The 20,000-nt window shown below is 48.3% G+C and overlaps 3 protein-coding genes across 3 annotated transcripts in view; 1 reads left to right on the top strand and 2 right to left on the bottom strand.

Annotated features, from left to right (window-relative positions):
• hip1rb (huntingtin interacting protein 1 related b) overlaps window positions 1-12,332 on the bottom strand; it is a 20,961-nt gene extending 8,629 nt beyond the window's left edge. The window contains exons 1-12 of the mRNA XM_084694913.1: window positions 11,929-12,332; window positions 4,470-4,533; window positions 4,056-4,198; window positions 3,568-3,624; window positions 3,263-3,343; window positions 2,915-2,991; window positions 2,274-2,335; window positions 1,563-1,703; window positions 1,229-1,286; window positions 894-969; window positions 388-552; window positions 114-169 (exon numbers count right to left, since the gene is read on the bottom strand). Coding sequence (XP_084551039.1) covers window positions 114-169; window positions 388-552; window positions 894-969; window positions 1,229-1,286; window positions 1,563-1,703; window positions 2,274-2,335; window positions 2,915-2,991; window positions 3,263-3,343; window positions 3,568-3,624; window positions 4,056-4,198; window positions 4,470-4,533; window positions 11,929-12,021 — 1,073 coding nt within the window. The 5' untranslated portion in view covers window positions 12,022-12,332. The remainder of the gene's footprint in view (window positions 1-113; window positions 170-387; window positions 553-893; window positions 970-1,228; window positions 1,287-1,562; window positions 1,704-2,273; window positions 2,336-2,914; window positions 2,992-3,262; window positions 3,344-3,567; window positions 3,625-4,055; window positions 4,199-4,469; window positions 4,534-11,928) is intronic.
• Window positions 12,333-14,941: 2,609 nt separating this feature from the next.
• Window positions 14,942-15,940, top strand: LOC146220024 (hydroxycarboxylic acid receptor 2-like). Its single transcript, XM_084694914.1, has one exon. The coding sequence runs from the start codon at window positions 14,942-14,944 to the stop codon at window positions 15,938-15,940; it is 999 nt and encodes a 332-aa protein (XP_084551040.1).
• A 196-nt stretch (window positions 15,941-16,136) lies between these two features.
• The window catches only part of kntc1 (kinetochore associated 1), a 22,168-nt gene continuing 18,304 nt past the window's right edge, over window positions 16,137-20,000 (bottom strand). The window contains exons 54-62 of the mRNA XM_084694424.1: window positions 19,927-20,000; window positions 19,686-19,742; window positions 19,123-19,177; window positions 18,458-18,521; window positions 18,146-18,275; window positions 17,859-17,948; window positions 17,297-17,451; window positions 16,403-16,505; window positions 16,137-16,290 (exon numbers count right to left, since the gene is read on the bottom strand). The exon at window positions 19,927-20,000 is cut by the window's right edge and continues 22 nt beyond it. Of these exons, the coding sequence (XP_084550550.1) occupies window positions 16,255-16,290; window positions 16,403-16,505; window positions 17,297-17,451; window positions 17,859-17,948; window positions 18,146-18,275; window positions 18,458-18,521; window positions 19,123-19,177; window positions 19,686-19,742; window positions 19,927-20,000 (764 nt within the window). The 3' untranslated portion in view covers window positions 16,137-16,254. The remainder of the gene's footprint in view (window positions 16,291-16,402; window positions 16,506-17,296; window positions 17,452-17,858; window positions 17,949-18,145; window positions 18,276-18,457; window positions 18,522-19,122; window positions 19,178-19,685; window positions 19,743-19,926) is intronic.

The raw sequence follows: 20,000 nt of genomic DNA, 5'->3' as shown, positions 1-20,000 counted from the left end.
TCTCGCTCTGGATAAGAGCGTCTTCTAAATGACTAAATGTGGCGGTCAGCTGAGAGCCGTAATGTACGTGCTCCTCATACCGTGCAGGAGCACCTGACACAGCCTCGGCTCACCTGTCATCAAAGCCACCGTTGGCAGGTCCGAACGTCTGGTCGAATATGTCAAACTGCTGTGGAGAAACACCAACGGGATGTCAGCAAGTGAATACATTATCTGTTATTATAATTATTAATATAAACATTACACAAACTCGACCTTCAAACACACACCACCACACACCCTCACACACCCCCACACACCCTCACACACCCTCACACACCCCCACACACCCCCACACACCCTCACACACCCCCACACACCCCCACACACCCTCACACACTCAGGTACCTGTGTCTGGGCCTGGAGGCTGGGGGTGCTGACCTCGCTGACCTCTATCAGGGGTTCGGGGTCGTCGTCATCGTCCTCTTGCTGCTCAGGCTCCTCGTCGGGGATCACCACCACCGGCTTCACGTGCTTGGCCAGCGAGGCGGCGTGCAGGAAGTTAGGAGGAGACTGGGGGGGAGGAGCCACGAGGAGATGGAAGGATGAGGAGAGAGAAGAGAGAGACACACAAAGAGAGAGAGAGAGAGACAGATGGAGAGAGAGACAAAGAGAGAGAGACAGGGAAAGAGAGACACACAGAGACAGACACACAAAGAGAGAGACAGACGGAGAGAGAGACAGGGAAAGAGAGACACACAGAGACAGACACACAAAGACAGAGAGAGAGGGTTGATTGTGTCATCCAACACTTTGTTTGTGAGACGTCAAACACACACACACACACACACACACACGTGTATATGTATCTAAACAATCAAGACAATGCCCCCCTCCCCCCTGCCCCCTCTTACATCAGGCAGCTTGGGGATCTGGATAAGCCTCTTGAAGAACATCATGTCCCTAGCTTTGTTGAAGAACGTCTTCAGGCTGCAGAACAGAACACAAGTCAAGCCCTGGTCTCTCACACTGGGAGATGTACGACCCATAGGTGCCACTGCTGAGGCGAGCGCTAAAAATACTCCTAGCTACTACTACTAAACACAGTGGGGAGGGTAGGAGGGAGGGATGACAAGATTTGCATGGGAGAGGATGAGGCGGGGGGAGGGAGGGGGAAAGGGTGTAGCGTCTCTCCTGCTCCAGACTGCTGCCCTCATTTACCTGGGGCCCCAGGGCCCAGGTGACTTACCTGTGGAACTGGTCATGGAAACGATCCCGATGTCCTTGCAGAGTGTCTGCTGGGAGGCCTGCAAACCCAGAAGGACACAACTAAATTCACTGTGAAACAGGACAGGGCTGCAGGAGGTGAGACAGTTATTTAAAAATCCCCCTCAAACCTAAAAAGGTTACGTCTTTATGCAGTCATAAAGACAAGACAACTGCAGGTTAAACTGTTATTTTTAAACGACCATGAAAAGACTTTGTCTCTCAGACGATGGAGGTTGAGGCTTTAGCAGGAGTTGAGTGTGTGGCGGGGCCTGGGGGAGGCGGGGCCTGGGGGAGGCAGGGCCTGGGAGACTCACAGGCGTGCAGCTTGAACAGCAGCTTGACGGTGAAGTGGTAGAGATGGCTGCAGTCCTGGATCACCTGGATGAGGGGAGACAGCCGGCACTGGCCTGATGTCAGGGTGGAGATGGCGATGGACGTGTTGAGCTGCCGGATCACTGGAGAGGACACACACACACGCACACACACAATTTAGAGTGGAAGAGAACATTTAACATACAGCCAACAGGTGTTCGTTAATCAATGCTAGACATAGTTAATCATAGTAGACTAGTGACTGAAATAAAATCAGTAGGCATATGATCTCTAGGGCTAAAATAAGTGGGTGAGTCGTCATTACTGCTTAAAGTCTAGCACTTTCATAAAATCAGGCAAGGAGAACAACTCTCAGCAGAGCACACAGGGTGCGGATGTGACTGGAGGCAGAGTGGAGATACCGGCTTTACACAGAAAATCAGGGACAGTTAGTCAGAAAGACTGCCAGAGAGTCTTGTTTACAATTCCCGGGTTTGTTTATGGTTGTTCAGGATGAAAGGATCTGACAACATCCGCAAAGGAAGTGAAGCGCACGCCATGAAAAAAAGGTCCAATCTCAGCCATCTCAGGCTTACAGATGGCAGGCGTTTTCTCTTATGTTTGGTGTAATTAGGGAGTGTAATTTAAGAACTGGGTTTATCAGTTTTCAGGGAGTTTGAGGGGTGGATAGGGGTTAGTCTCTCCCTGCTCACCTGTCTCAGCCAGGCGCAGCTCTGCATCCATGTAATCAAAAACCTCCACAGTGAGTTGGAACCTGCAGGAGCACAGTGGACATCGTGTGAGTCACATGAGGCCCGCCCTTCCAAACCTCCGCCAGCGGACCCACCAGGGTTCCTCGCTGCTCCCCTCCTGGATCAGAGACAAGGGGACTTGTCTCGGAGCTTTTTAATACAGATTCCTCAACGTTAGAACGTTTCGGAGAACAGCACAGATACGATTTGGTTCAGAGTCATTAGGACGCGTCACAGGCCTGTGGGGCCTGGAGCTGATGTGTTTGCAGCAAAGAGAAGAAGAGAGGAGAAGAGAAGAGGAGAGGAGAGAAGAGGAGAGAGGAGAGAGCAGAGAAGAGAAAGGACAGAGGAGAGAGGAGAGAGGAGAGAGGAGAGAGGAGAGGAGAGGGGAGAGAGGAGAGACGAGAGAGGAGAGGAGAGAGGAGAGAGGAGAGAGGAGAGGAGAGAGGAGAGAGGAGAGAAAGGAGAGAGGAGAGGAGAGAGGAGAGGAGAGAGGAGAGAAGAGAGGAGAGACGAGAGAGGAGAGGAGAGGAGAGAAGAGGAGAGAGGAGAGAGGAGAGACGAGAGAGGAGAGGAGAGGAGAGAAAGGAGAGGACACTCACACATTATTGACGTCTGTGCCTGCAGTGCGTTCCAGGACCTCGTCTGTAACCTCCAGGTTGGGTCGGATTTCTGAGTGCTGCACGGAAGATCATGCTGGGTCAATGCCTTCCAACCATCTCCTAATACTGTTCTAATTTAGGCTACAGTGCGGCTAAATCGCTTATATAGTTTTTATACAGTAGCCTTGACATATTATCTCCTGTATCTTGCATCAGTTCAAATTGCGAGACGCGTTTCCTAATTCCAGGTTGTCAGATGGCGTTTTGTGATTTCATGGCCTTGCAGCAGTAACTACAGTGACGGCACTGGCCCACACAGTCCTCCTGTCCAGCAGGGGGAGCCCTCACCTTTACGTGGAACTCCATCTTCGTACAGAGGAGCTTAGAGTACAGAGCCACCAGCTGTCCATATCTGTCGTGAAGGTTGCCCTGGAAACGAGATGGAGTGGACAGGGTTAAGCTGAGCTTGATCTGAACAGCAGGAAAGGGAAAACAAATCTAATCTGCATATCTCCCCCCCCCCCCCCCCGCACATCTCCTTTCTCATCTGTTGTGGATTACCCTTACCCACACAGGAAGTGCTTCTCAGAGGGTGAAAAGCGGTTTACAAACATGCACTGCTGCTAGAATGTGTGTATATATAACAGACTCACCCAGAGAGCTCCAGTCTCCACGATGGTGCTGTGGTGCCTCATGCAGTCCTGCAGGCTCTGATGGGGGGAACATAGAAGGCAGGGGGGGGGGGGCAGGGGAAACGTCAACGCAACAGCATTGAGACGGTAACCTGATAAGATGGAGTTACAAACAGTCTTTTCGATTAAGTCGCTCTGCTGACCCCGACAGGACCAGCGTGAAGAGATCGTTATCAGGGCGGGGTCTGAGAGTGGTTAGTTCATTGCTATCTCAGTACTGTTGTTTGATCGGTCCATTAAGAGTATTTGACGACTGCAAATAAGTTCCAAGTCAGGGAGGGGGGCAGGGTGAAGCAAACCAGGTGTGCTGGAAGAGGGGAAACATCTAGAACAGGCTGAACAGGAGGACCATGGCTGAGGGAGGCTGAAGGGAAGCTGGGGGGGGGGGGCTGAGGGGAGGCTGAAGGAGGCTGGGGGGAGGCTGGGGGGAGGCTGAAGGGAGGCCTTACATTGTGGTGGCCGTCGCGGAGCACTTTGTGCACCACGTGACAGAACTTCCAGCTGAGGATGGAGTTGCTGGCCAGAGGGATGCCCAGGGCGTAGGACCAGAAGGTGAACGCTCCCTTCTCCCTGTGGGTCCCAAGAATAATCCCTAGGAGGCATTGTCAAGGAGACACAACACCAAGCACACAACACTCTCTTCTGTCATGCAAACAATATACATGTTTTTGTCTTTAAAAGTGTTAGGCACAAACACAAAAACAAAAAGTAATGCAAAAATGCTTTGAGATATTATGAAATCAAAAATGTTCACAGCATTGAAACTTTTATACCGCCGCACAAATACTACTAGAACTCCTAGCGGTGGTCAAAGCACGTCCACCGAGGAGTCGGTCAGTCAGTCGGCCATGTTAGAAGGATACGGCGAGCATGCTTTTCCTTCACAGGGGTCTCTGCAGTGTTGATGGCTTTGCTGATGCTGCTCAGCTGTAGGAGAGAGAGAGAGAGAGAGAGAGAGAGAGAGAGAGAGAGAGAGAGAGAGAGAGAGAGAGAGAGAGAGAGAGAGAGAGTACAGGTGTCAGTCAGTCTCCACGGTTACCCATCTCCCGTGGCGCCGGACAAGCCTGAACATTCCTTCCTGCTTGTGGGCCTGAGTCAGGTGACCTCAGGGCGAGGCTGCGATTGGGAGCTTCCGGGGTCATGTGACTCCACACGGTCTCCACTCTCAGCAGCAGTCGACAAGACAACAACTGGGCTCTGGTTTCAACTGTGTCAGCACAGAGGGAGGGAGGGAGGGAGGGAGGGAGGGAGGGAGGGAGGGAGGGAGGGAGGGAGGGAGGGAGGGAGGGAGGGAGGGAGGGAGGGAGGGAGGGAGGGAGGGAGGGAGGGAGGGAGGGAGGGAGGGAGGGAGGGAGGGAGGGAGGGAGGGAGGGAGGGGAGGGAGGGAGTTGCCCTTACAAACAACACAGATGTGCCTGCAGAGGCTGTTTCTAGAAGAAGTCAAACCAGAGACAAAACAAAGTTCCGCTGTAACTGGTTCCGAGTGGAATCCGAAACTGCCCCGAAATTTTTCAAATTTAAATTTGACAAAAAGGAGCTGGTATTTGAGCTGTGGCTCTCAGGTCATCGTCCGCTGCTTCTCCAGGAGATCAGACAACCCAAAGTAACATGGCCACCAGACCTCTGTAATGTTTGTGTGGGTGTGTCAGGCATGAAACTGGTGCTCTGCATTCCAGGAGTCATGCTGCGTACAGTCACCTCTCAACACCCAGCGGTGACCACAGATCCATCTAGGGGACCAACAACCGAACAACCACCTAATCAGCCTCCAAAACACACACAGGAACACGGCCCAGACATGACCTCAATGCTTCAACAACATCTATTCTCAGCGTCAGTTGTAAACTGCCAAAATAGGCATCAACGCAACACAGGAACAACGAGTGTAAACACTTTGGGTTTATTTTTAAAAGACAGCTTAAAACCTACCTTTATACCAAAGCATTTAACACATTTTCTCTCAGAAGGGTTTTACTACTTGTATTAGTTATTTTATTGTTGTTGTTATTTTAATTATTACTTTTAACACTTGTATTATTGTTTTTATTGATTTTATGTAAAGCACCTTGAAATGCAGTTCTTGTATGAAATGTGCTATATGAATAAAGTCTTATTATTATTCAAACCCAACATCAAGAGCTGCCAATTGAAGCCATGCGCAAATATCGTTCAAACTCACTCTATTTGTTGTTGCGCGGCTGTATTGAGTGTGGTTGTGGTTGGAGGGGCTGCGGCCTACGTAGTTAAGAGAAGGATCCCCCTGCCTTGGTAGTGTCCTGGGCTCCGTTACACTGGTAATGATGACAATGAAGGAAAACAAGAATGTCCCCGTCTCCAGGATGGAGCGGGCCCAGTTCTCCCCCTCGGGCACCTCACCTGACAGGTATAACAAGTCCAGGTGAAGGCAGGAAACATGGAAGGGAAAAAACAGCCAAAAGATGTTGACAAGAAAAGCACACGACACAAACTCGCTGGGTTTGAGTCGTCTACATGAATCTAATCATTACGGGTTTAGATAAACACACAGGATTAGCGAACCTGTTGGACTAAACAAAGAGAACAACTTGGGCAAACAGGAGCAGGAAAGACTGGCTGCTAGAAATCTTTCAACCCGCGCTACAAAACACTAAAAAAAGACAATACACAAAGAATAGTTCTTCCTTACTGAGTCAGAATGAATCAGAGATGTGTACAACCTGAGGCTGTCTCACTCCCTAGTTGACTGAACCAAAGCTCATTACATTACTGAGCAATTCAGCTGGCAAAAAGTCACAAATGAAGGCGTGAATTGTTCTATTCTTTCTTTTTCTATTCTCCCCCGGCCTCTCTCTCCCCAGCCTCTCCCTCTCTCTCCCCAGCCTCTCCCTCTCTCCCCAGCCTCTCCCTCTCTCTCCCCAGCCTCTCCCTCTCTCCCCAGCCTCTCCCTCTCTCTCCCCAGCCTCTCCCTCTCTCTCCCCAGCCTCTCCCTCTCTCTCCCCAGCCTCTCCCTCTCTCTCCCCAGCCTCTCCCTCTCTCTCCCCAGCCTCTCCCTCTCTCTCCCCAGCCTCTCCCTCTCTCTCCCCAGCCTCTCCCTCTCTCCCCAGCCTCTCCCTCTCTCTCCCCAGCCTCTCCCTCTCTCTCCCCAGCCTCTCCCTCTCTCTCCCCAGCCTCTCCCTCTCTCCCCCCCAGCCTCCCTCTCTCTCCCCAGCCTCTCCCTCTCTCTCCCCAGCCTCTCCCTCTCTCTCCCCAGCCTCTCCCTCTCTCTCCCCAGCCTCTCCCTCTCTCCCCAGCCTCTCCCTCTCTCTCCCCAGCCTCTCCCTCTCTCCCCAGCCTCTCCCTCTCTCTCCCCAGCCTCTCCCCAGCCTCTCCCTCTCTCTCCCCAGCCTCTCCCTCTCTCCCCAGCCTCTCCCTCTCTCCCCAGCCTCTCCCTCTCTCTCCCCAGCCTCTCCCTCTCTCTCCCCAGCCTCTCCCTCTCTTCCCAGCCTCTCCCTCTCTCTCCCCAGCCTCTCCCTCTCTCCCCCCCAGCCTCCCCCTTTCCCCCCAGCCTCCCCTTGCCTCTCTCTCTCTCAGCCTCCCTCTCTCCCCAACTATCTTCCAGAGACGGGCTGCTATTCAAACAGGTGTGCCCTTTGTCCCTCTACCACAGACACTCAATTAGACCAACACAGCGACATTCATGCACACACACACCAACAAACACTCAACCAAACGCACACACACACGCCACCAAACACACACGACCAAACACAAACACACACATTCCCCCAAACACACACACCCCCCAACCAAACAGACACCGTCTCCTAACAAAGCACAGAGGGCCTACTGTGGCCGGCAGCAGTCCCTCCGGAGGGCAGAGGGAGATGGCTGTCCTGGTTCAGGGGGACCCCGTCCCTCCCTCCCTCCCTCCTCCCCAGGCCCCCACTAGGGCCCTGGCTTACCCAGTAGCCAGGGTCTGGGTACTGCGGCCAGGGACAATGAGGGGCTTGTTTGGGGGGGGGGGGGTAGTGGTGGTGGAGGAAGCCCGTCAGCTGGGGTGGAAGATTGGGTTGGATGGAAGCCACGTTCTGGCACACTGGGCCTGGCACCCGGGCCGGGACAGATGGCCCGGGAACAGCATGGCTGCTTTCAGACTGCCCGTCACTCAGAGAGGAGAGAGAGAGACAGAGAGAGAGAGACAGAGAAAGAGAGAGACAGAGAGAGAGACAGGGAGAGAGAGAGAGACAGACAGAGAGAGACATAGAGAGACAGAGACAGATAGAGAGAGAGAGACATAGAGAGACAGAGACAGATAGAGAGAGAGAGACATAGAGAGACAGAGACAGATAGAGAGAGAGAGACAGAGAGAGAGAGAGAGAGGCATCGCAAAAGGGGAGGGACCACGTGATGAAGAGAAAGTTAACCAGGCAGCGAGGGGTGGATGGACAGAGTGAGGGAGGGAGTTAGAGAAAGAGAGGGAAGAATATGACTGCATCCTACCCCCCCCCCCACCCCCCCCTCACCAGACACTCCCACCCTTCACAGAGGGAATACCGTAACACCGTTGGCAAGGGATAATCCATTTGGTTGTTAACTGCAGCTCTTCAGTGTGTCGGAGTGACACTGATTGGCTGCCCAAACACATTCCAAATCCAGCATGCTCCTGAAAACACACCCTAATCCCATGTCAGCGACAGATTCACTAGGATACTAGTGAGAGCAGGGAGAGAGAGATGGAGGGAGAAGCTGAGAAGAAGAGACATGAGCTCATACTAATCCCTCAGGCCAGCCATAAGGTTCTTGGCCAACTACATTGTAGATAATTACACTGTATTCACACACACACACACACACACACACACTATCCACACCAGTCTATGACGGGCCTCTCCTTACCTCATCTTCTCTAGGTTTCAACAGCATGTCTATGTGCCTGGACATCCTTGCTCTGTGGAAGCACGCTCCTCACCCCTCTGCTGGACTATGCTAGGCTCTCAGCTGGCGGCGAGGGCAGTTATGCTGCACCTTATCAGCTTAATTAAACACAACGCCGCAGGAGTTAGCGCCTTCGCGGCCAAGGTCACACTCAGACCTGAGCGGGGACTGTCACCCTTTAACGCCTTTAAACCACAAGCTCACGCCACTGACGCCGCTGAGCGTAGCATCTGGTCATACAGTACTAGCACGCTAGGTTTCAGCTCTCTCTCCTCCCACATCCACTATGCTGGAAGTCAGTCAGTGACAAGAATTAAATACATGCTGTACTCCACGGTCTGAGCTGGATGTAATATCGAGGTCATTCTTCACTGGATGTGACTTCACAACGTTGTTGAGGGAAAAACAACAGATTAGGTTGTGGGAACACAGCAGGAACATTTGGATATTTTCTTCACACTAGGGCCATTTCATGGGTTGTATAACAGTAGGACATATTCTAACTCTAGGCTTTATTCTAACACCGAGATATTTTCTAAAGATAGGCTATACACGTCTCAGAATGATTTGCACGGTAAAAAGTGCTTCCTTTTCCACATTCTTAGGGGAGACATTGACTATGAAAAAAATGGGGAAACATTTAAAATCATCAAAACACTCAGACCCCCCTGCCGTCCACTTAAAACACGAACCGAATTTCAACCGATCCATCTCAACGTTGCCTCCCGTAAGATCAAATGCTAGCTGTATCCTGGGAACACCTCTTAAGGCAGTTATCCAACTCCCCAGTCACTTCCTACTCCCCCATTCCAGCTTTTTTCTAAAACTTTCTCTCGCAGCAGCACAATAGCAGGCTCAGTCCCCACGGTGTCCCTACGCAGAAACCCAACCCTAACAGACCCTGCCCTTCCTGCCTTTGATGAACTTGCTCTCAGGGCCTTAGTGTGTGTGTGTCTCCGTATCACTCCCAGCCCACAGCACACCACAGACCAGAACCTTGAATGCTAAACAAGGCCAACTTGCAGTTAGGTTTAGGGTTACTGACCATAGAGGAAGTTGCTCCCAGACGAGCGAGCCTGGTGTGTGCTCCGTGTGGCGTGCCAGCCGGGTGACACACACCCTCCGTGAGGGCTGACAGGGTCCCAGGAGCCCCTCTCACCCGCCAAGCGTCTCCCACACCAGACTGCTCGTCTCCCTGCCCATCCTCTCGCTAACCGGCTGGTGAGCCTGGCATCGCCACGACAACACAATGTTGCCTTGGTGGTGGTGGTGGTGGTGGTGGGGGGGGGGGGTGACGAGGCATTTTTGAATGAGATTCCAGGGCTGAAACGATAATGGTGAGAAAGGCTTTCTCTGTTCTCACTCCTGCGGTGGCGTTTTGCCTTCTGCTCTGACCACTCCCCCCCCCCTTCCCCCCCCCCCTCCCCCTCTCTCATGGGCACTTCGGCAACAGTGACTGGAATTAGGAGGGCAAACACCACACACACACACACACACACACACACACACACAGGTAGAGAGTGTAAACAACAGACTAGTGTGGGACACTTGACCTTGCTACTGAAAGTCAACAGAGAGAAACCAGACAAGAATGTAGACCGGACAGACACATACAGGTGTGCATCAAGCTTACAGCAGTCGTGTCTGCCGATTCAACACGTGATTTATGTACTTGTATAACAACAAAGATATCCAATCATTGTTTGCGTCGCTCCAGTTGTGCAAAGGAGATCTGTGTTCGAATAAACCCGACCTGTTTCTCTGTAGAAGTGACAAGTAACCCAAAATATCAGCCCTGAGAGGTTTTTCACGAGAGAGACAAGCTGAATCACAGTGACTCAGTCACTTCCCCTAGGAGACCCAGGAACACGTCTTGTTGGAGGTGACGTCATCTCCGATCTCGGGACTGTCAGTTGTGTGCAGGCCACGCCACGGGACCGATGATATGATCTGATGGATTATCTTTGATGGATTTACATCATCCAGTCCACAAAGCCGTCAAGGAGATTGTACACTCTCTCTCTTTCTCCCTCTATTGTTTCCTTACTCAAACGCCCAAAAGGAATTCTTCCTCTTCCATATAGGTTCAGATTAGCTTTATCGTTGCTATACTTTGCATGTCCTACTCACTGAAGGTTGTATCCAGTGGCTAATGTTTTTTTTTTTTTTTTTTGTCATTTAGCAGATGCGCTTATCCAGAGCGACTTACAGTAAGTACAGGGACATTCCCCCGAGGCAAGCAGGGTTAAGTGCTTTGCCCAAGAACATAACATCCTTTTTCACTGACGGAAATCAAACCGGCAACCTTCTGATTAATTGCCCGATTCTCTAACCGCTCGGCCATCTGACACTGCATCTGTTCTGACATCTGACAACAGGCCTGTTAGAGCATCAGACGGCCTCTGATGATTGGATACACACACTCCACATTAAACAAAAGCCGCTTGGACTATATGAAATGTTGATATAAAGAAAACGATCCGGAGGTCTTCAAATGCCATTCCATTAACAGTGTCTCAATGGAATGACCACGGGTAGGCCAATACCATGTCTCCACCCATATCCTGCACACGAGTAAACAGGTATGAAGGAATTACAAACAAGAAGGGTCAGCTGATTATCAAACGTGTTCCACGAGACGCATTTCCCATGGCCCACTGCTCTCTTAAAGGGTATACATATTTTTGTAGGATTTTCTGGTGGTTAAGTTCTGTAAAAACTAGTGGTGGAAAATGTTTAATTAATGAATAAGTGGCTGTGTGCAGACCAAGTTTTTAGTTCAACTTCCACAGCATGGTCTTTCCAACTGAATTATTTAAAACCATCCAGACATAGGCGACGGCCATTCGTAATTTACAGTCTAAATGCGTTTCTGCTCTAACCGCCTCTCCTTACATTTACATGTATTCATTCAGCAGACGCTTTTATCCAAAGCGACTTCCAAGAGAGAGCTTTACAAAGTGCATAGGTCACTGATAATAACAAGATAGCCCAAAAAACACAATTATTCTTTTTAAAGAAATTGGTACACTTAAAAATAAATCATCATGGTGCATTAAGACTTGTTTTGTATTTCACTTCTAAGTGAAAGTAGCAATACTTGTTTGATGGATCTCGTCTCAAGTGATGGGCCAAAAGTAGATATTGACTCGAAACGCGCGACCAGCGTTTAAAACCTTGACAAAACATAGGATAGGAATAGGTATTTAATAACTATAGCATGTATCTAAAGCTAAAATAGGCTACAGCATCCGCTTAGAAATGTCAATAGAATCCGCAGATTAAAAAATGCGTCCAAATTTGAATGACTGACACTTCACCAACTTCTCTTTGCGGCCTTCCATAATCGATTGCCTACATATGTTTGGTAGATCTGCGGAAAAAAACACCGACCGTGTAACACAACCTGCCAGGTATTTCTAAATGTACCTGCTGTTTGTCGAAATGTTCTCTCTCAGCTCCTAAATTCGTTTCTGTCCTCTTGCTTTTCACCCTTAAAGGCACCTGTCGTATGGTGTTCATCCTCCACTCTGGAACCGGGTTGAATTCTCAGAAATAATCGACGGTACCGAGCGTTTTAAATATTTACTGTGTCTCCGCGTCTTCTTTAGGCTAACAATCCAAATGGTGAATAGGCTATCCTGGATATATTCGGTATGAGCTCCAGCACACAATCACTCGGTTCCAGCCGTTCGATACCAGCGACTGGCATTTGGAAGCAGAGCATTCACAGGGGTACACACATCACCGGTGAAGGAGGACAGACGAGTATGTTGGCTGTGTTTGCTATACGGATCCTCGTTCAGGATACACTGGATGATACGACAGTAGTTCGCACATAGCAACGCGGGGGGAGCCAATGCGACAGGGAGGGTTTTTTTAGCTACGTCATGCGGTATTGACCTAAACTGCTTTTTTGAAAGTCAGTTGAAACGTTGATCAGCGTTGGTCACACCTTTCAAATCAGTGTTAGTGTACATTTTTAAATTTTCCTTATTGACATAATTTGAATAAAATTGAAGGACCCCCCCAAAAATTCAATTTCCTCCATTATTCATTTGCCATTGGCTACTCAATTTCTAAACTACCTCGATGAATCAATTCCTTGCACCTGGACACAGTCCGTTGGAAGGCCAGGAGGTTTTGCAAGCATAGGTCTATTAAGAATCTTATAAAAGCACAAAATATGTAATCGAGTTTGAAAGGTCAGGTGCTGTCAACGATCTTAGATTCACTTGGTCCTTCCTTGGTCTCCATGCAGACTCAGGAATACCTATTCCTTTGATAATAGGCCTACTTCTTAACGTCAGCATCAACAATAATTTGACATAGCCTAGGCTGGCTAATAGTTTCGCTTGATAACAATATAATTAATTGCGCTCTAAAAGGAATTTAACAGAGAAGGTGCTTAGGCTACAGAACACCGATTTCGAAACATGACAAACCAAATTGGTTTATTTTAATTCTGGGTAAACTTGCAGTGTAGTGTGTAATTCTAAAGCTGACGTTACATTTTTTGCTATTGTAGGCTACACAGCATGAAACGTGTTTTTCAGGTCTGTCAAGATTGGTCATGCAATCACTGCCCCTCTTTATCTCCAATCATGTGTGGTGTGTAACAAACGATAACTTCGTTTGCATAGAGTGGCTGTTCCTTTGCTGTTGTCCTCATTGTAAAAATTTTCAAAACTCTTAACGACACGTTTGCCTCTTTGCATTGACGGTACCTGTGGGGCTATGACAGATTGTGGTTTGGTATGCAGGTGGAGAATGAAAGGCTTGTTGATGGTCGGTCCTTCAGGAAGACGAGATAAGTTTTTACAGCACGGGACAAACTGGCTCTCTCACATTCCTACCCTGCCCAGGGAAACAACTTGTGCCCCGCGCCCCATGGTCTTCACACTGTGATTAATCTCCGCAGATTTACATACACGTTTGACACATGTGGCTGAAACATTTTTTAGCAGAGACATTTAACTTTCTAAATGGAACCCTACAAATGATTCCAGAACTAATATGGTGATTCTTTTAATGTTGAAATGTGTGAAAAGTGTTTTCCAAATCCCAAACACACAAACTTACTCCACTAAAGCGTTAAAAACACTACCATTGCGAAACACGTTCACGCCAATTTGACATATCGATAGAATTAGATTACACTGCCCCCTTTTGGACATTATGCGGCATCATGTTTTCAGTCTCATAGCTTGTGTTGCCTCCTGTGCTCTGGTGGAGAAGGACAACTCTGCTCATGATCAAAGCCTGTTTAAAGATGTCTATATTAGACATTCTCTGTCATTATTTAAGTAACGACATAAAACGCAATTGATCAACTTGGCGTTGATGTAGCATTTTTATGTCATCATATATTGATTATCGATAAGTTTAGATAGATTTATAGATAAATATTTGCATACATGTATATTTGGTTGCTATTAGTTTTGTGGCCCCTAAAAACCATTTCGAGTTTAGTCAGTCTTTAAAGCTATTGGAAAATAAGATGAATTTTAACTCTAAATGTCTTGAAATGTATCTGGAATAACTCGCTATTTGAATATTTGTACTTGAATTAGATGTACTTGTTTATTTTTTCTTTGTTTTTCTGAAAATACTGATTGGTTTGTTATTTGAATATTGATGAGTAATAATATAATAAAAGAAACGTTCTCCCTCTAAATCTCATCTAATTTGGTTCATCAAAGTGTTAATTATGTTCTCCTAGTATTCTGTTCTAATACTCAAATTGCAATTTTGGTGATTTAAAAAAAATTAAACCAAATGAAACCACATTTTACAGGACGTGCTATTTTAAACGTGTTAGTTCCTCTCAAGGTTGCTTTTAAACCCAGACATGCATCTGGGTTACAGAGAAACACACTATCGCTTTTTCTCCTCGTACCTCGACACTTATTCGACCCACATTGAAAACACAAGACGGAGCGTTGTGAGTTAGAACCGTATTCTCTCAATGTTTGCTTTCGTTTGTTGACGCGGGTTTGTTTGACTCAAACACAATATAAACCCCTCAGGACCAACGACAAGTTACTGTTGCGCTCAGACGTGGGGGTGCAAGTCCCACCCAAGCGACCTTCCCGTAAACGTAAACATGCAGAACGTAACCTGTGATGTCACTCACACTCAGATGCCGTTGTTTGCTCTGAAAACACGAATAAATTGAGCATGACAACACTAAGTATTTCAGTCCCACTTCCTCGTTCTACCATTTCAACAACCTTGACAGAATACTCTTCTTTTTTTTAAATACAACTGATCAGAATACTCAACATGAAAATGTTGGGGACTTTTATGATGATGATTTCTCAGCTTCGACTTCCTTCCTGACAGCTTGCCCATATGAGGATGTCTTTTGAGATCACAGCACCGAGGTCGTATGTCCGTTCATTCACCATCGTTCTCGCTTGAGGTAGGGTCACAATCGTCAATGGCAACGATGGTAAGGTGTGTCGACGTAGAGCTGCTCGCCAGGGTCCTTCCTCCCCTGTTGCTGTTGGAGTGCGTGCTCGGTATCCTCGGTAACAGCCTGGCCCTCTGGATATTCTGTTTCCACCTGAAGCCCTGGAAAAGCAGCACAGTGTTCCTGTTCAACCTGGCGCTGGCGGACTTCCTGCTCAACACGGGACTGCCTGCCCGAGTCAGTTACTACCTGCTAGGGATGGACTGGAGGTTTGGAAACGTTTCCTGTACCATCTCGCTCTTCATGCTGGCTCTGAACCGTAGAGGAAGTATTCTGTTCTTAATGGCCATCGCCGTGGACCGCTACGTCCGTGTGGTTCATCCTCACCACCCCCTAAACTCCATGTCCCTCTTAAAAGCCTCGTGCCTTTCAGCCGGGCTTTGGATACTCAACGCGTCCTCCAACGCGCACCTTCTTTCCCGCTCCCACGTCTTCAATACCGAAAACTCCACGCTGTACAGGTGTGAGAGCTTCACCCACAACGACGAGCTGAACAGATCCATGTTCATCCTGGAGTTCCTGCTGTCTCTGGGGATCATCCTGTTCTGCTCCCAGCGGATTTCGGGCAAGCTGCGGGCCAGACAGCTGGATAGGACTCCCCGCATTTGTAGGGTGCAGAAGAGTCTCTGGGTGGTGACCTCCATGTTCATTATCTGCTTCCTCCCGAGCAACATCACCCGTTTCCTAATCTGGGCCAGAGATGCTTTCGCTGCCGGAGAGGGAGACTGCGACAGCCACAGATCCCTGGAGACGGCTTTCTACATCACTATTTGCCTCACATACCTCAACAGCATGCTGGACCCGGTGGTTTATTACTTCATTAACCCGTCGTTCAAGAGAATCTACAGAAAGCTCCTGAAATACAGCCTGGAGAAGATCAGGGCAGACCAGAAAGATGAGCTGGCCGCCACAGCGCAGTCCGTCGAGGACAATGCCAATAATGTCCAACTGACTACTTTAGAGTAATATTTGAAAAAACCCTGTCTGAAAAGCTACATATTCTCTGTTAAATTGCTTGTTAAAAATGCTATGCGTTTATTTTTATCTTTATAAACATGCACAGTATCTTCAGCGGTATATGTGCAGAAAACTGGCTAGATTGTCACAACTCACTCACCATTTATTGTCCCTATTTCATACTTTAAAAAGAACAAGTTCACGATTAAAAAGAAGAAATAAATGTTTTAATAACATGCAAACGTATTTATTTGTGTGTATTAACAGTATGATGGATAATGGAAGTGTAAATATAAATATCAGACTGGTCTCTCCAGGAGTCTTCATGCCAAACCCCCGTTCTCCATGTTAAGCAACTCCTGCAGAACAAACACAAAAAAAGATATACATATAAAAATGTATATACAAACCCAACAGGTTTCGTTCTGCGAATACGGACCGTGTTCCTGTGATTTGGCAGTTGGGAGTTACCTTCAGGGCCCCGGCTTCTGAGTCGTTGACAGCCGCCAGTTTCCCTCCTTTCCTCTCCCAGAACTTGAGGTACTCGCGAGCGAGGCAATTCGCTCCCTCTTGACTGACCCATGAACAACATATTATCACTGCTTTATCACCAACAATTGGTCCAATGATTTCTTACCCCCCCACACAGGCTACCATTGTCCCAACCGATGTTCCCTCTCATTTTTTTCCGCACTGAGCAAATATAAATCTGTCTGAGTGCAAACCTCAGTACTGTGACCAATTTGTGACCTGTTCTTTGCTGCAACCAATCAGCAGGCTATATATAACGGCCCTAGCCTTAAAGTAGGGGATGGGTGATATGGACAACATTAATATCCGTTTGAACAATTTCATCAAGCCATTCGTGTTTAAATGTAAAACTGCCCTTTTTTGGGGGCACCTGTAAAGGTAACGTTCCTGATTTTCGTTTAGCCATTGCTGCGTTGCTAGTCAAAGCTTGAGCTGAGCCCAAAATGGACGTTAGATAGAATGTTCAAATGTAACATTATTATTGTAATTGTATTGGCTGAGTAGAGTGACATTGAAACGTATTAAGTGTGCTTCGCCGCACTTGGCCGATCAACCGAACATTACTTGTTTTTCTAAAATGATAATAAAAAAATCATTTTATTTTGTGCGCAATGTGAAAAATATAGTGCAAGGTCCTTCAACTGTTGTGCGCGGCCGCGCATGCGCGCAGCTTAGAGGGAACATTGATCCCAACACACGTACAGTTCATAGGCTTTGTTCGTTCCTTATAGTGAGTGACATGCTGCATTTACAAGTTCCCTTTTACTATAAGCACTCAATGTACATCAAACCACCACTACTGCAGACTTGTACACAGTAGAAATCTTTCCATACCAGTTCTGGCTGAGCAGGTAATCCAGCAGACTCTTCACCTGGGGCAGGAGTCCGCTAGCGACCAGCAGCTGCTTCAAACGACTGAAATGCTTGGTCTTCCACACCTCCTGGAACTGACCGTGCTGGCAGAGGAAAGTCAACACCGTCTCTCTTATCTGTGGGCAGACAGGAGGAAGATTCAACTTCTCGTGGATGGAAGACGCAGGGTAAAGAGGGAGGGATGGAAGACGCAGGGTAAAGATGCCTGAAGCAGTTAGGGAATCAGGGTATTAATCAGAAGTTTGCCGGTTCAATTCAGGCTGTGCAAAAACGATGTGTCCTTGGGCAAGGCACTTCACCCTACTTGCCTCGGGGGGAATGTCCCTGTACTCACTGTAAGTCGCTCTGGATAAGAGCGTCGGCTAAATGACAATGTAAATGTAAAGAGGGAGGGATGGAAGACGCAGGGTAAAGAAGGAGGGATGGAAGACGCAGGGTAAAGAGGGAGCGTTTGGTCACACGGGGGCGACTGGTCTCTCGCTCGCCCATCCAGACCCGGTGGGTGAGGGGGAGGTGAGCTCACCATGGAGGGAACTCCAGCCAGCTCCCCTGTGGTCATGAGATCATCCACCTGCTCCAGGAGGGTGATGGGGTCACAGGCTGACAGCAGGCCCTGCAAGCAAGCACACAGTTCAGTACCTTTCAAGAGGGAAAGGCTCCACTGAGTCACACAAAACTAAAATATCGAAATCTCTTGTATAGAAAGCGACTTAGTAGCTGAAGACTGTTCATATTCAACTGTATATAACAGCCGGCTGACATCCAGTACTACAGCTTGTGTAACCCGGTCACCTGACCCGGTCACCTGACCTGGATCTGAAGCTCCTTTCTCTTGGCGCAGGGGATGAGCAGGAGGGCACCCAAAGCGAAAGCTGGCAGGCTGACCTGGGCGAAGCGGTTAGCGATGCCTATGAGGTCTAGGCTTAACAGGAATGGGCACCTAGGGGGTGAGGGTAGGGGCAAAAGACACAGGTACGCAGTAAAAAAAAAAAGAAGAAGTTGAACTGTAAAAGTGCCCTGATTCGCAAAACTGTGGCGTGCCCATCAGCAGGGTGGGGGTGGGAAGGAGGAAGGGAGGGAGGGGTAGTTTTGCTGCCCCCCCCTGCAGCAGCTTCTACTCACTTCAGGAGGAGCAGGAAGGTCCGGTACATGGTGCCCTGCTGCTCAGGGCTGAGGGGGAGGGAGGCTGTGAGGAGAACACAACCTGCATCATCACCATCATCACCATCATCATCATCACCATCACCATCACCACCCTCATCATCATCACCATCCTCATCATCATCATCACCACCCTCATCATCATCACCACCATCATCACCATCATCATCCTCATCACCATCATCATCATCACCATCACAATCATCACCATCATCACCATCATCATCCTCACCACCCTCATCATCATCCTCATCACCACCCTCATCATCATCCTCATCATCATCCTCATCATCATCCTCACCATCATCACCACCCTCATCATCATCCTCATCACCCTCAACACCATGAGAACAGCTGGTTCAACACACTTTCCCTCCCACAATATCAATACATTAAAGTGATCAAAATATGTAATCCAATTATTATTTATATATTTTTATCATAATCTTACTCTATACAAAAAACGTGAGGTTGAAAGATTGTACAAGGGTTGTGCCTAGATTCTATTTATTTATTTATTCTTGTATTAAAAATCTATGATATAAATATGATTTTATATATAAATATATATCTTCTTAAAAGTCCCCAGAGTGAAGAGTGGCTGTGTGTGAGCTGGTACTGGGTACCTGACAGGAAGGGAGCCAGAATCATGCTTCTCCACGTCCGGGAAAAGTTGGACACCTGATCAAGGAAACACACACACACACACACACACACGTCACACCAGGGAACACACACACACACACACACGTCACACCAGGGAACACACACACACGTCACACACACACACACACGTCACACACACACACGTCACACCAGGGAACACACACACACACACACACGTCACACCAGGGAACACACACACACACACACACACGTCACACACACACACGTCACACCAGGGAACACACACACACACACACGTCACACCAGGGAACTCACACACACACAGCGGTATTGTATACTCCGACTACCACGCACACACACACACACACACACAGTTCTGTGCAAAAGTCTTAGGCACCAAAAAATACAAAATCAAAGTAAAGCAAAAACGCTTTAAGAATTTGTTAAAACATTTTAAGCATGTTATTAAAAAAAACCTTGAGCCACTAAGACTGGCACAGTACTTCCTATCTGTTTATATCTCTCTATCTTCCTGCTCTATGCAAAGGAAATGAAAATATACCTGCCACAGCGACGGGACGGCTCCCAGGGCCTCCAGCACCTTCTGGAGGTGTCCTATCTGAGAGGGAACAGGAAGAAAACAGCTAAACAACATAACAACAAAAGCCAGTTTACCGAACAAGCCAGACTTACATCGGGCAAAAGCCTGGCTTATTCAGTAAACTCGCTTCATGGAACAGGCCCCTGGCTGGTGTGTGTATGTGTGTGCATGAGAGTGCGTGTGCGTGTGTTCCTCTGCTCACCATGTTGAAGCCCAGCAGCTTCTGCAGCACTCCATTCCACAGCTGGGGGTCGTACACCTGGTACTCCAGACTCA

Source organism: Hypomesus nipponensis, chromosome 28 (assembly GCF_054491055.1).
Source record: "Hypomesus nipponensis isolate SF chromosome 28, ASM5449105v1, whole genome shotgun sequence".
In the NCBI taxonomy this organism is placed as follows: Eukaryota; Metazoa; Chordata; class Actinopteri; order Osmeriformes; family Osmeridae; genus Hypomesus; species Hypomesus nipponensis.
The sequence above is the reverse complement of the archived record's forward strand: the minus strand, read 5'-3'. Positions and strand labels throughout refer to the sequence as shown.